Raw genomic sequence first — 14214 nt, 5'->3', positions numbered from 1 at the left:
AAAGGAAATCCGGAAGACAGGAAGCCTGACGACAGCAGCTCTGCTCACCCTCGATGCCAGCAGGGAACTGCTGGATGGGAACCGACGGCACCTGCACCCCCTCGGACCAGTCGGCCACCTCGGGCTGGGCGAAGTCAGCCACGGGGGCGGTCCATTCACCCTGGAACTCCTCCTTCCCCACGGCCTTCTCTGCAGCGGCCTGCTCCTCCTTTTCAATCTGCAGGAGGGAGACGGAGACCAATGCAGTCATGTCTCTGCTTTAACCTTCTCGTGATCAAAGCTAAAAAGTCTTGGGAGTGCCTCTGTAACTTGGCCTTACAACAAACAGGGTTTTCACAGGTTCTTTTTAAAAACTAGGAACAGCTGATGTAGGCTAGTGTCTCACCTCTTCTGGGTCTCTGTAGAAGTACAGATCGGGCATGACCTCCCAGGGATGCTCCCTTGAGATGGTACCTCTCATGCGCAACACCTCCCGGGCCAACATCCACCACATCAGACCCACAGAATGAGGACCCTGAACAAAGACGCATGCTTATAGTACAACAAAACAACCTCCTAGCTTACTAGGCTTATTGGTTTACTTGTCAATTAGGACCATGGTTAGTCTACATCAGCACTGGCCAACAGTCCTTTGGCGAAATGAAACTGCTGACAGCTGGTAGCTGTTTGAATCATTAAAAGCAAGATGTGCTCAATATCGAGCAATACCTTGTTGTTGCAGGGGATTGCAACGTCCACATATCTGAGAGGGGAGTCTGTGTTGCAGAGGGCGATGGTGGGAATGTTCACGTATGATGCCTCAGTAAGCGGCTGGTGGTCAGCACGTGGGTCAGTCACAACCAGGAGACGGGGCTCCCGGAAGGCGGCCTGAATCTGATTGGTGAAGGTTCCAGGGGTGAAACGCCCAGCAAAGGTGGTAGCTCCAGTGGCAGAGGCAAATTTGAGCACTGCCCTCTGAAACAGATACCAAAATCATAGTTATGGAGAAAACTAGAACACAAACAGTAGACAAATCCAAATTATCTGACGTCTATTAGGACAAAGGAAATTCACTTGGGGGGGGGGGGGGGGGAGACGGATAGAAAAGTAGTAGATCCAACATTTTTTCAATAAAATGTGAATACCTCAATCACTTATCATTAAGTAAATGATAAACTCATAAAAGTTAATTATTTTACAATAATGTATCTGTAGTATAAGGAATGTAGCTCAGGTCACTATCAAACCCCAGTCATGGGACACAAGTCCTCGATGGTGTTAGCGAAAACCCAGCCTGCTCACTCTAGCGCACTTCCGACACTCCAACACCTACATAGGTGCCAGGCTTTAACAGTGCGCCCTGATTGTGCCCCACACAGTGCACCCAGTTAGCCCTGAAAACAGGGGCAGGGCGCCCCCTCAGACTGTGCACCCAGCAGACACGTGGCGGTTACCTGGCCCGTGTTCCTGGAGGAGATGACGCACACGTCAGCAGGGTTCTCGATGGCAACGATGGCCCTGGCTGCCAGCAGCAGCTTTTCCCATGTCTTCTTCAGATTGATGATGTAAATGCCTGGAAGAGCAGAGGTTTTAGGACAACACACCCACCAACTAAACCGCACCGGAACACAAAACTAGGAAAAGTAGCTGTATCTTACCGTCACTCTTTCTCTTGTACACGTACTGCTCCATCTGGTAGTCCAGGTTGGTTCCACCAAGATGGGTTCCTGCAGCCAGGAACTTCAGCACATCCTCCTCCTTCATCTGAAGGACATCCAGACCTCCGGACATCGTGACCACTTTCCCTGCGTAACGAGTTTAGTGGGAGAGCTGGGGGCAGTAGCAAAGAGAGAAACCAGTCACCGGACAGACCCACGTACAACTCGAAACGTAAACTCACGTATGAGTCATTCAGTGTGGTTTTGGGTTTAAACGTTGAGGTTTTAAAATGAAATGTAGCTCAGGTCACTATCAAACCCCAGTCATGGGACACAAGTCCTCGATGGTGTTAGCGAAAACCCAGCCTGCTCACTCTAGCGCACTTCCTACCCCCACACACCCACACAGGTGCCGGGATCTAACAGCGCGCTCACCCAACGGTGGTAACACCTTCAACAGTCCCACACACAGCAGCCAACATGGACTCATCGATAAAAAGCTAGTTATTCAAATAATCTTTAAATAATAATATTTTAGATAAAAAGTAATAAGTTGGTGACAGTCAGCCGCCAACAGAGCGCACGCGCTAGCCGACTAGCGCGCGAGCTAAACGCGGAGGCCTAGTAATCGCTCACAGATCAGAGAACATCTTATTTTATTATGTCTATTACTAGCCGCTGGATTGAAGAACACTTATAATGAGATGTAATACTTTATCTCAACGACAAACCGCCGTTAATGGTAAGCTTAAAGTAAAGTTAATGTACAAAACTAGGCTCACCACGAGACAACGCCGTATGGAGTTCTGCACCTCACGGCAAAAAGAGGGCGGCCAGGGCCATGACGTCACCTATATAGTGCAGCAGCCACCAATCAGCTCGGCCTTGGGTCAAAGGTCACCTCCGCTTCGGCCTACTAAAGCTAGACGGTCACACTGCCCCCATCTGTACAGGAGAGTGTGTGCTCCACACATGTGTGCGTGATGCCGGTAAAGGAAACCTCATCTCGTATTCTCGGCAGAACTCCTTCGAGGAATTGACCTTGTTGCCAATATATTAGAGATTAACGATATGTTGTTACTTAAAATGTTTCATCACACCTGTGATTTATAAAGTTTTATAAAAAAAAACAGGTAAGTGACGTGAGATCAGCTTCTTGTACGACGATACAGGTAGATGATACAAGTAAGTCAGCGGTCATCCTAGTGCACCGGACCGCCCAGGGGGTTCAGTCCAGTCCGCGGACTGCATTTATTTAATATCTACAGTTCCTATATTGTCCGCTAGGGGCGTGTTTTAGTCAGTTCTATCGCTTTACCCGCTTTTTCTGTTGACCCTGGCACCCTCTTAAGTGAAATGTCTTTGTCAAAAAAGAGAAAAGTGGGCACAGACTCTGTGGGCTACCCTACCCCGATATAACACATATTGACCAGTTAACATTGATAATGTGATATGTGTCACGTGATGGTTGTATTGAGGAACGTTTTCTCAAGTTTTTGCAAATTCAGAGTGATACAGGGGAGTCACTGTGCCAGTCTGTACTTTCTGCACTAGAAAGTATGGCCATTGACATCAATGATTGCAGAGGGCAGTGCTATGATAATGCAGCAAATATGTCTGGCATTTATAATGGCTTGCAAGCATGCGTTAAAATTAATCATTTAAATGAGTGGATACCATTTTGGGTTACGGCCAAATGATAACCAGAGAATTGAGACATTGCACACTACAGATACTAAATGGTGCTCACATGCACAGGCAACCAAGGCACTAACACTAAATTATGCCAGCGTTCAGGAATTGCTGAAGAAGATAGCTGAAGATCCTAACCAGAGTCTGTCAGCCCATGATGAAGCCAGAGCACTCAAGAACAAGAAATGGAAAAGCTAGAAAATGCTTTTTTGTGTAGCATGTGGAACAACATACAGCAACGATTTCAGAAAACAAATACTGCACAAATACTGTAGATCTGGACTTATGCAATGCTGCTCATTTGGTTGAGTCTTTATGTTGCAGGTCTCTGAAATGACTAACATTTTTGAAGAAGAGGCTATGAACATGTCAACAGCAGTGTCTCGTCAGTACTGTGCGGACACACAGAAAACGGAAAAGAAAAAAAATAAGCAGATGAGAACCAAAGACCTGAATGTGAACAATCTGGCCGTGAGAAGTTTAGGACCACAGTTTTCATTCCTGTCATAGACCGATTTGTTGCATAAATGGATCGGCGGTATCACACATACAGTGATATTCAGCTGACATTTGAGTTTTTGAACAAAATTCCCACCATATCGACACATGATTTGCGAATCTCGGCAGCTAATCTCCAAAAGAAATATGCAGATGACTTGGAGGAGGAATTTCCAGATGAAATTGACTAGATCAAAGAATCTTGCACATACAAAAAATGCACATACATCAGCAAGAGCACTTCTACAACTCATAAGGAAAAAGAACCTGCAATCCATTTTTCCAAATGTTGACATTACTCTTAGAATATTCATGACTTCACCTGTGACGAATGCAAGTGGTGAACGCTCCTTTTCAAAACTGGCACTGGTGAAAAATAAACTGAGGTCAACAATGGATCAGAGCAGGCTGAATCACCTGGCCATGTCAATAGAGAGTGACATTCTTCACGAGTTGGATTTCACCAGCTTAATAAGTGAATTTTCTGCAAGGAAGTCTTGCAGTCTTTTGGGTAATGGTGGTGGTGTTCTGAATACCTGGGATGAGACTTCAAAGGCAGTGAGGGATGTGGCTAGGAAGGTACTTGGTGTGACCTCAGTACAGAGGAAGATAGACATGGAGTCGTGGTGGTGGAATGAGGAAGTTCAGGAAAGTTTGAGGAAAGCGGTTGGCTAAAAAGTATTGGGATTTTAAGCGAGATGAAAAAAGTAGACAGAGGTACAAGGAAATGTGAAGTTGGACACTAAAGAAGGGGAAAAGGATCTGTACAGATTGGCCAGACAGAGAAACCGTGATGGGCAGGATGTGCAGCAGTTTAGAATACTAAAGGATAAAGATCGAAATGTGTTGTCTGGTGAGGAGTGTGTCTTGGGAATGTGGCAGGAGTATTTTGAGGAACTGATGAATCAAGAGAATGAAAGGGAAAGAAGGTTAAAAGAGGTAGAGGTTGTGAATCAGGAAGTGCCCCAGGTGAGCAAGGAGGAAGTAAGGGGTGCAATTCGGAGAATGAAGTGTGGTAAGGCAGTTGGACCGGATGATATTACCATGGAGGCATGGAAATGTTTGGGAGAGACAGCAGTGGAGTTTTTGACTGGGTTATTTAACAGAATCTTGGAAGGTCAGAAGATGCCTGAGGAATGGAGACAAAGCATAATGGTGCCGATTTTCAAGAATAAGTTTGAAATAAGGGAATAATGTTAATCATAATAATTATCAGGGAATAATAATCAGTCACAGCCTGAAAATCTGGGAAAGAGTAGTGGAAGCTAGGCTTAGAGGAGAGGTAGAGATCTTTGAACAGCAGTAGCCTATGGTTTCATGCCAGGTAAGTGCACCAAAGATGCTATGTTTGCTTTGAGAGTGTTAATGGAGAAGTATATGGAAGGACAGAAGGAGTTACATTGTGTGTGTTTGTTGACTTGGAGAAAGCTTATGATAGAGTACAGAGACAGGAGCTCGGTGAGAGTAGAGAGCAGGTGGAAGTGAGCTTGGAAAGATGGAGATATGCTTTGGAGAGCAGGGGAATGAAAGTGAGCAGGAGTAAAACAGAGTACATGTGTGTGAATGAGAGAGCAGACGGTGGACAGGTCCAGTTACAAGGAGTTGATTTGGTGAAGGTTGATGAGTTTACCTACTTAGGGTTGAGGGTACAGAGTAATGGAGGAAGTGAAAGAGAAGTAAAGAAGAGAGTGCAGGCAGGGCGGTGTGGATGCCATAAAGTGTCTGGGGTGATCTGTGATAGAAGGGTGTCGGCTAGAATGAAAGGAAAGATCTATAGGACAGTAGTGAGACCTCCTATGTTGTATGGACTGGAGACAGTGGCACCGACAAAGAGACAGGTGAGGGTGATGGAGGTGTCTCAGATGAAGATGTTGAGATTCTCATTTGGAGGGACAAGTTGTTGAAATTGCACATGCTTATCTTAAAAAGTAAAAGTAGAAAGTTGTTCATAATATATTTAGTAAAAGGACAATTCATTTCATATAAAGGTTTTTATCATTTACTTCTTTGCACTAATACAAAGAAAAAAAGGGGACTTATTGACAGTTCCATGTAATTTTGGAATGTGTTTACTGGTCTGGCCCCCTTGAGATCCGATTAAGTTGTATTCTGACCCCAGACCAAAATGAGTTTGACACCCCTGCTCTAGAGAGCCCAACACTATTTTTGTAATTACTTTTCCAAGGTTGTTCACAGTCTAGAGTGTAGCCTATAATGACTGCATTTTGCAGGTTTGACAGGCCAGCTCTAAATGAGCTTATATCATTCCGGATGGCAATTTACCTACAAATATTTTTATATTTAATAATTGTATTTGCGTTATTATGTATTAAAATCCCTAATTTGTTAAAGATGTTAAACTCTGGTAGTGTATTATAATATACACCTCCCAATTTCAGATGTAGATTCAAATTTACATTTTTCCACTAATAAATTTCTCTGATTTTGGTCATAAAGCCTTATATAGCCTACAATAGCTGTGTCTCTGAAGTATCTGTCTCATCTAAAAGAGGCAAAGCTACAATTACTGAGGACACAAAGAGCCACATCTGAATGTGTGTAATCACACTTGTTTCTCCTCAGAGGGGAACATAGGGGAGAATGTTATATTTTATATGTGGAAACCACATGTAACCAAATAGCATGTTATGATTTGTTTGTTTTTTCATATCATGCTACCTTTAAGGAGGCTTGTTTTCTGAATCAATCCACCCACAGTAAGAAAACGACTCATAAGAGAGAATAAATCAGTGAACTAGTGTTTATGAAAACAAGGCAGATTTATTCACATATAAACACAGGCACTGCATTTGTCTGACCAAAACTCCACAGACAAAATTCATCTATGGCAACGACAGCAGCACAAAATGACAACAATACTGGCGGTAAGGCCTCTTCCATTCTGTACATTACGGCACTGAGAAGACTGACACCAGCGCGCACACACCACACACATTAACGTCCATATGGAGTGTGACTACTAGGCCATTCTCCTGCATTAAAGTGCTTTTACAGACTATGAGGTCTATATATATATTATATATATGTACGCACAACACTGTGTGTGTGTATATACATATACAATTTTAAAAAACCCTAAATGTGAAAAGCACCGTCTGGCTTCTCTAAGCATCTCACGCTGCATTCTGGCTCCAGTAAATGAAGTCACTCCAGTGTTTTGACAAATGTAGACAGGCTTTTAGAAATGCCCCTAAGTGGATCAAAACCCACACGACCCTGCACATAGTCCAGTGTTTCCTAAATATCTCCTGTTAGTGTTGGGTCTGTCACAGCAGCCACCGAACACTGGCTGAGTCTGCGAGTGGGGCACAACACCGTCACAATGTGAGCACACGACAAAGAAAAGAACACAGAGGTTGATGGGAAATGTAGTCATTGCAATACCACTGAGTTCACCACTGGTGAGATTTTACAAATGAGACTGCACAACACCACCCATCTAGACAACACAATGTTGGAGTGATTCGATTTTCAGTCAATTGCACTGGCTAATAAATTATTGATTCATTCATGAGCTGTGACTGTGCAAACCAGCACCGTATGTGATGCGTTTACTATGTGGAGACATGAAACAGAAAAGTACCTGATGGTGTGCGTGTACAGAGAGGACAGCGCAGCAGACCTAAAGCTACACTCAGAACAACATTTTCTCCTTTCCTGCAAGAGCATATCTTTATAATAATTTTATATTTATTATCCATTAAATGGACCAATTCTGGCAGCTGGCTCACAGCAGACCCACCACGCTCTCTCACACACACACAGAGCAGAAGAGCACAAAGCAATTAATAACAGCTCTGAAACAGACAGACAGCAGCAATATTCCGACACACAACACAAAGACCTGGTCAAGCAATCAGCATGTGTAGAAAACTCATCAGACTCTTGATTGTCGGAGCACAGGGTTGGAGGTGGGTGGTGGTACCATAGAGGACGGGGCTGGGGGACACAACGACACACAGATTTCCTATTCATGCACCTCTGAGATTAGGGTTGCCTTCCTGGGGAGTGTTTCATTAAATTATTTGTGTTTCTTGGAGACATCGTTCTCTAAAAGTGATGTATGTAAAAGGGGTTGTTTTTGCAGTGTGTGACAGTGATGTTTGTGCGTACAGGAGTGTGTAAGTATGTTGTGTTTATGGAAGTGTTTGTGTGCATGTTGTGTGTCTGGGGCTGTGCTTATGAGAGTGTTTAGTGTATTAAAGTGTGTGTGAGTATTTGGTGTGAGGTTCCCCATGAGTGTGTGTGTTTGTGTGAAGTGTCTCCTCATGAGTTGAGACCCATTCGTTCCATCAGCTGCTCATAAACAGTCCAGGCCATGGCTGCCATCAACGTCCTTCGCAGTGACCGAGGAACAGCTCCCCGAAAGAACCCTCCCACACCATGTTCCTGAGGGCCAGGGAGAAGACCACACGCTACATTTTATTACACGCTGACCATTCTGACAGTCGTGTGACCGATTTGCTCCGATTTTAACATTTAGCATCTTAAAGTAACAAATGTTCCCATGTAACAGTACTGATGCGGTAATGCTGCAGATGCAAAGTGCCTAGAATGGATGGATGGATGTTTGTTTTTATGAATGACAGCTTCACGCTGGGATTATATAACAAGTCAAACTGTTTGAAAGTCCGTGTTGCTTTATTAAACTTTCTTAAATTTGTTTACAGCTATAGTTTAGAAATGTGTGTGTGTGTGTGTGAGAAATGAACCGATGGGCAGCAATTCCTATGATGTGCTAGTGTGTGTGTAGTGACTCACAGCGTAGACGAAGCGTATGGCGTCACCGGTCCTGCGGTACAGCGCTGGACTCACTTGCATGTGAGTCTTTACCACGTCAGCTGGCTGGGTTGCCAGAGATGCCAAAATCCCTGCCACAACCCCACAGCCAAAATTCACTGCAGGGGCCAGACCTGACGAGCTGACTTCTGAGACAGAGCAGACAAGAAGAATTGATCAACAATCTTCCTGGGGTTCAGTAACACAGCATAACTGCAGCTGGCCTATGGTCAGATGTGAATGGCATAAATGATATCAATATCAGTAGGGACAGTGGGCTACATTCCCTCTACTGAGAGTGCAGATAAGGTTCAGGCTCCTTCGGTCAAAGCAGGAACTGAGGCTATTCAGTACTGAACACGATGACCACAGAGCAATGTGTTCCTCAAATACGTCGTCTTTCTACACACACACACACACACACACACACACACACACACACACACACACACACACACACACACCGTGGGGCAGGGCCTTCTTTGCTTGGCTGTAGAACATGACGTAGATGCCAGAGAAGGGTGCGTCCCGGAGCAGCGTGGCCATGAGTCCCGAGTACAGCGCTCTGGGGCCCTCCGTCTCACACACACTCCTCAACGCCCCCAGCACACTGATGTAGTTATACCGGCCACTCTAACACACACACACACACAAAAACAAACAGAAAATTAAAGAAAGAAAAAATGAACTTTCCTGACCACATGTTAAAGGTTTAGAGATCCTGGTCAGCTCATTGACTGGAGGGGCGTCTGTTCTGAGCTGCGTCCCTGGGCGCCACTGACCTCGAAGCGCGTTTTGATGACGGTGACGGGCAGCATGGCGATGCCAGCCACACAACGCGCCCCCGCTCCGAGCAGCACGGCCTCTCCAGCGCTGGGGGGGCGCTCCTGCAGGAACCGCTGCTTCAGGGTGTAGAAGGTGCTGAAGTAGATCCCCACACCCGGGACACAGCGCACAAACGACTGCAGAGGAGACGGAGGAGGGAAGGAGGAGATGGAGGAGATGGAGGAGGGAAGGAGGAGACGGAGGAGGGAAGGAGGAGATGGAGGAGAAGGAGGAGATGGAGGAGACGGAGGAGGGAAGGAGGAGATGGAGGAGGGAAGGAGAGAACACGCGGGTGTTAGGCAAGTTCCGTCCTCTCACACCCCAAACGCTACATTAAAAGTTCACGTAAGATCTAACACGTAATGTTAAGCTAAGTCACTGCATAATTTGTATGTCAGTCTCCATCACCTCTCTGCTTTAAACTTAGAAGGTCAAAACTACACGCTTGCTTATGTTTTAAATGTCGAATTTTTCTGAAGGCAGAAAAAAAAAAAAAGAAAAGAGAACTTTTGGAAATACCCCTCAAAGCTTCTGCTGCCCAATGCAACTAAAAGCACAATGTAACGTAGCCGTCACTGGTTCATTCTGCTAGGCGTGGCCTAAACTAGCTAGATTATGGGAATGTAAAGGGAATACGGGCAGAGGAAATAAGACAGACATTGGGAATATCAACATTTTCCTTCAACATATTGGCTAATTAATCCGAGTGCAAAATGAGCTGATTGCTAGCTAGCTACAAACCCCCCTGAAGTGTTTCACCAAAGGCAGGTGAATAATGATCCGGGTTATGGACGGATATGTCTGCTCTACCATTCAAAGATAATCATTTTTTACGATGGTTCTGAGAAACCCAGCATTGACAGATTCTTACCGGAGAGACACCTTTCCACAGGCCAAACAACCTCTCTGTCCGCACCACGGTGATGAACACACTCAACATGCCGACCTTAGGAGAACTGCAGCGGAGGGAAGAGAGGGAGATTTACAAACACAGGGAGCGCTCTGGTGAAGGAGACACACCAGACAGCTCGGCGTGAGTGTGTCCCGCTCACTCCGGAGCACCCAGAGGAAGAATCGTTTGAGGCTGACCACATCATAACAGATTAGTGAGGGGGCCGATAGTTTCATTAGAGAGTGGAGGTGACATGAAGTTACGGAAACACAGCGGAGATACACCGCTTTGAACTAGCAGAGACTGTGCAAATATGTCCTCTGGCGTTTGGTGTGTTTGTCCACACCATGCTTTTCAGGTACCTGCTGATACCAATGATACTAAATAAAATTAAACAGCTGATGGGGAGAATAATGAGAACAGTGTGTGTGTGTCTCTAGGACTAAAGTGACGAGTCTTATTTAGAGACATGGACAGTGTCCTCGGGTGAGGACAGTGGGATGGACTCACCCTGGATGCATGTTCTGCAGCGTCTGCAGACGCGTCTTCACAAGGTCCAGAGGCTGGAAGAGCAGAGTGGAGCAGGTCCCACTGAGAGAACCACACACAAACGCCTTCAGAGCAGGATGAACCTGGAGGGAGAGGGAGAACATTAAGTACCTACACCTTTATTAAAAACCTTCATTTGCAGTTCCATTCAACTTTATTCAGAAAATTATATAATGAACAATAAGATTAAAAGACAAATTAAATTACACAATCATTAGAAATCCTCCATTTTAAAAATGTTTTAAAACTTAGACATTACTAGTGTAATACATTTTTACAGTAACAAAAATAAAACAAACAAACAAGATATACAAAGTGCACATCACAGATACAAAAACGCGCACACACCTCTTACAATACAAGCTAAGTAATGGATCACGAAAATCACATAATGGAATCAGTGATCTACACAGACAACCATCACACGTAGACTGGGTTACCTAAACCAGTGTTTACATTGTCTTATCTGCAAAATCACGGCAGATAATTTTAGGAAATGCATCAAAGGCCCACTGACACACACACACGTGAGCACACACACACACGCATGATGAAAATGTGTGCAGACAGGCTCCTCACGCACAGAACACAAGTGTCATGCTGGTTCGTTCTCTAAACTAACTTTACCTTGTATTTACATGCTGCTGGCAAACACACACACACACAACAATAAAATCACAGCATAGACACACTAATACATACATTATTCTTCCAAGATTCTGAAATAAACAGATGAGTGAGTACACATAGACTGCTAAGTCACACACACATACATTACTACACATTACTCATTCACAAACACAGACTAAGCTCCCCTACCTTGCCCAGGTCACTGGGCGATTTGGGCTGCGAGTCCTTTGTCTCCTGCATCGCTTTATTTTCTAGGCTGCTACAAATGGCACATCACACTAGAAGAGTAAAGCCCCATGTCAGCGTGGACCCCCCCCCATCCGCACGCCTCTCTCTCGCCGCTCCGGTTAAACACAGCGCCTGCAGAGTCTCTCTCCCTCCTCACGTTGCCTTCCAAAACAGCACCAACAGCTTTAATCCACAAGAGTCTCCGTTTTTCTGTCTCCACTCCCCCTCTTTCTCTCTCACACACACACAAGCTTTGTATCTTTGTATCCTCCTCTGCCAGACCGTGTCTTCTCAAAATGCCATGAGTCATGTAGCCAAAGGTGTGTGTGTGTGCGTGCACGTGTATGAGATAGAAGAGAAAGGGGTAATTGTGACTAAATGTGGGTCGTCGAGTGTGTCTATAGCTATTAAAGGCTCTAGCAGCTTACCCTCCCAAACAATTACATGTGCCATATATATGTACGCTCCCCCAGCCTCTAAAACTGGGTTACGCTTTGTGTTCTCAGCAGCAGGCCGCCACGGTAATCTCAGCACGGCCATGACAGCCTCCCTCTTCAGCGCCCTCCATCAACAACCACCCTACCCACAGGACATCCGCATCGCACCATGGCAACGACCAGCCAATGAGAGCGAGACTGGGCTGCCCTTTGCTGAACCTTGAGCAGTAATCATAACGTTTGGTCTCATTTTGACAGGGCCCTGTGCATCCTGCCTTACTGGAGAACCATTAACAAGCACTTTAATGTGCTCAAACATTAATGGGATCTCAGAACAGGTTTGAACAGAACTGGTCCCAGAGACACATTTTAGAGTCCAAAAGTCTATTTGAACTACCAGTAACTACCAGAAACGTTGTTTAAAGCACCTCAGCCAACATTTTGCCTTCAGACAGCTTTACTGAGCTTTACTTTACTGAGACCATCTGGGAATGTTGTTTTCACCAGAAGCCTTTGTTCAACATTACAACACTAGAGTCAGCAATGATAATGCACAGAGGACCACAATAACAGTCTATATCAGGTGCAAAGAGCATCTGTATCTTATCTAACATCTGTGAACTACATGAGAATATATGGCAAAGATCAAGCAAATGTGCACAAAGAAAAAAACTTTAAAGTATTGTTGATTAATCATCCCAATAGTTGTATTAGTTCGACAAATTCTGAAATAAAAACATTCCCTGAAAGATATCTCAGACTTTTGGGCCCATATCAAGGTGTTAAGGGCCCTCATTAACACTCCCAACCCAACTAACAGCTAACTGGCTGGCTCTGCATTCTACATTTACAACATTTCCTAAACTTGAAAGTGTATTAAAGGGTGAAACACAGCAAGTCATAATATAAACACTACCGATCCACACGGAGAACTTACAAGCGCCACCTCCATGGTGGACGTGGCCGACGCAGTGGGGTCTTGTGGGGAGGAAGAGGGCCGCTGCCCCGCCTGCCCGCCCTCTCTAGCCGCTGTGCTGGCCGCCACAGTACACCTTTAGTTCAGCGGAGCATGAATGCGCATCTACGTTTGAAACAGGACGTTAAAAGGTATTTTCAAGGGTGAATAATCACAATCTCCTCACAGCACGACAGGATGTCCGTTAACTGCAGGAGTAACTTGGTACGAACTGATCAGCGCGAGCCATGTTGCCTCCTCGCGCCCGGCTAACTGTCCTTGCTAACGTTAACCCAAGTTAACCCAACTATCAAACTTAACGTACCTTCTATCAGTCGTATCGGTGTTGGCCAAAACATTTGGGGAATATTTGTCGATGATACGAAAGTGCCTCCGGCCTCATGTGCGATAGCTAAATGGTGACAACACTGCGTTGTTTCGGTGTGAGGCTTGAGTAACACAGCTTGGCTAGCTGACGAACCAACGCTTCGACACTTACGCAATTTACGTTGGTTCGTCTCCTTGCGTGGCCTCCCCAACGCCAGTCCGGAACCGGTCTCAGCTGGTTTGTTCCAGCAGCAACGCCGCTACGAATGAGACGCGCCAGAGACCATTTAGCGAGCAACGACACCCTCTAGTGGAAGACCGTTGCAAACGGCGTAAGGGCTACTTGCACCTTCACCAACATGTTTGTCTAGTACGGTATCCCGAGAAACGACGTTTTGGAGAGGTTCAAAAAGAGTTTCCTACAGCTTCATAAAAACTGCACAGCTGAATATGCATGTAATTCCAGTTTCTCTGACTAACCTGTATTGTGCCAAGCACCTCTATTTCAATACACTGAAGCTAGACTTTTAGTAGGCCTATCAATTTAAAAAAGAAAAAAAAAAAAGCCATGTCAATTGTGATTTCACCCCAATCGAAATTTGTCCTCCACTTTTTACCCATCTGTTCTAACTGAACACACACAAACACACACACACACACACACACACACACACGCACTAGGGGGCTGTGGTGAAACACATGCCCAGAGCAGTGGGCAGCCCTAGCCCAAAAGGGAAACACCAG

At 45.2% G+C, this 14214-nt stretch overlaps 2 protein-coding genes across 4 annotated transcripts in view; both read right to left on the bottom strand.

The window, feature by feature from the left end:
* The window catches only part of rpsa (ribosomal protein SA), a 2843-nt gene extending 336 nt beyond the window's left edge, over nucleotides 1-2507 (bottom strand). The window contains exons 1-6 of the mRNA XM_077015353.1: nucleotides 2420-2507; nucleotides 1638-1809; nucleotides 1434-1552; nucleotides 709-954; nucleotides 386-514; nucleotides 49-217 (exon numbers count right to left, since the gene is read on the bottom strand). Of these exons, the coding sequence (XP_076871468.1) occupies nucleotides 49-217; nucleotides 386-514; nucleotides 709-954; nucleotides 1434-1552; nucleotides 1638-1770 (796 nt within the window). The 5' untranslated portion in view covers nucleotides 1771-1809; nucleotides 2420-2507. The remainder of the gene's footprint in view (nucleotides 1-48; nucleotides 218-385; nucleotides 515-708; nucleotides 955-1433; nucleotides 1553-1637; nucleotides 1810-2419) is intronic.
* Nucleotides 2508-6588: 4081 nt separating this feature from the next.
* slc25a38b (solute carrier family 25 member 38b) lies at nucleotides 6589-13671 on the bottom strand. 3 transcript variants are annotated; one of them, XM_077015354.1, is made up of 9 exons: nucleotides 13469-13671; nucleotides 13126-13269; nucleotides 11713-11913; nucleotides 10855-10976; nucleotides 10324-10408; nucleotides 9410-9589; nucleotides 9092-9260; nucleotides 8610-8776; nucleotides 6589-8237 (listed from the first exon to the last, which is right to left on the bottom strand). In XM_077015354.1, the coding sequence occupies exons 3-9, from the start codon at nucleotides 11761-11763 to the stop codon at nucleotides 8115-8117; spliced, it is 897 nt and encodes a 298-aa protein (XP_076871469.1). In that variant the 5' UTR covers nucleotides 11764-11913; nucleotides 13126-13269; nucleotides 13469-13671; the 3' UTR covers nucleotides 6589-8114. The 3 variants fall into 3 exon arrangements, with proteins under 3 accessions (XP_076871469.1, XP_076871470.1, XP_076871471.1); XM_077015355.1 differs by having other exon boundaries at nucleotides 11713-11801; XM_077015356.1 differs by lacking the exon at nucleotides 11713-11913 and having other exon boundaries at nucleotides 13469-13665.
* Nucleotides 13672-14214: the final 543 nt, after the last annotated feature.

The sequence above is a fragment of the Brachyhypopomus gauderio genome, chromosome 8 (assembly GCF_052324685.1).
Source record: "Brachyhypopomus gauderio isolate BG-103 chromosome 8, BGAUD_0.2, whole genome shotgun sequence".
Lineage (NCBI taxonomy): Eukaryota > Metazoa > Chordata > Actinopteri > Gymnotiformes > Hypopomidae > Brachyhypopomus > Brachyhypopomus gauderio.
This window is presented reverse-complemented; position numbering and strand designations above follow the sequence as displayed.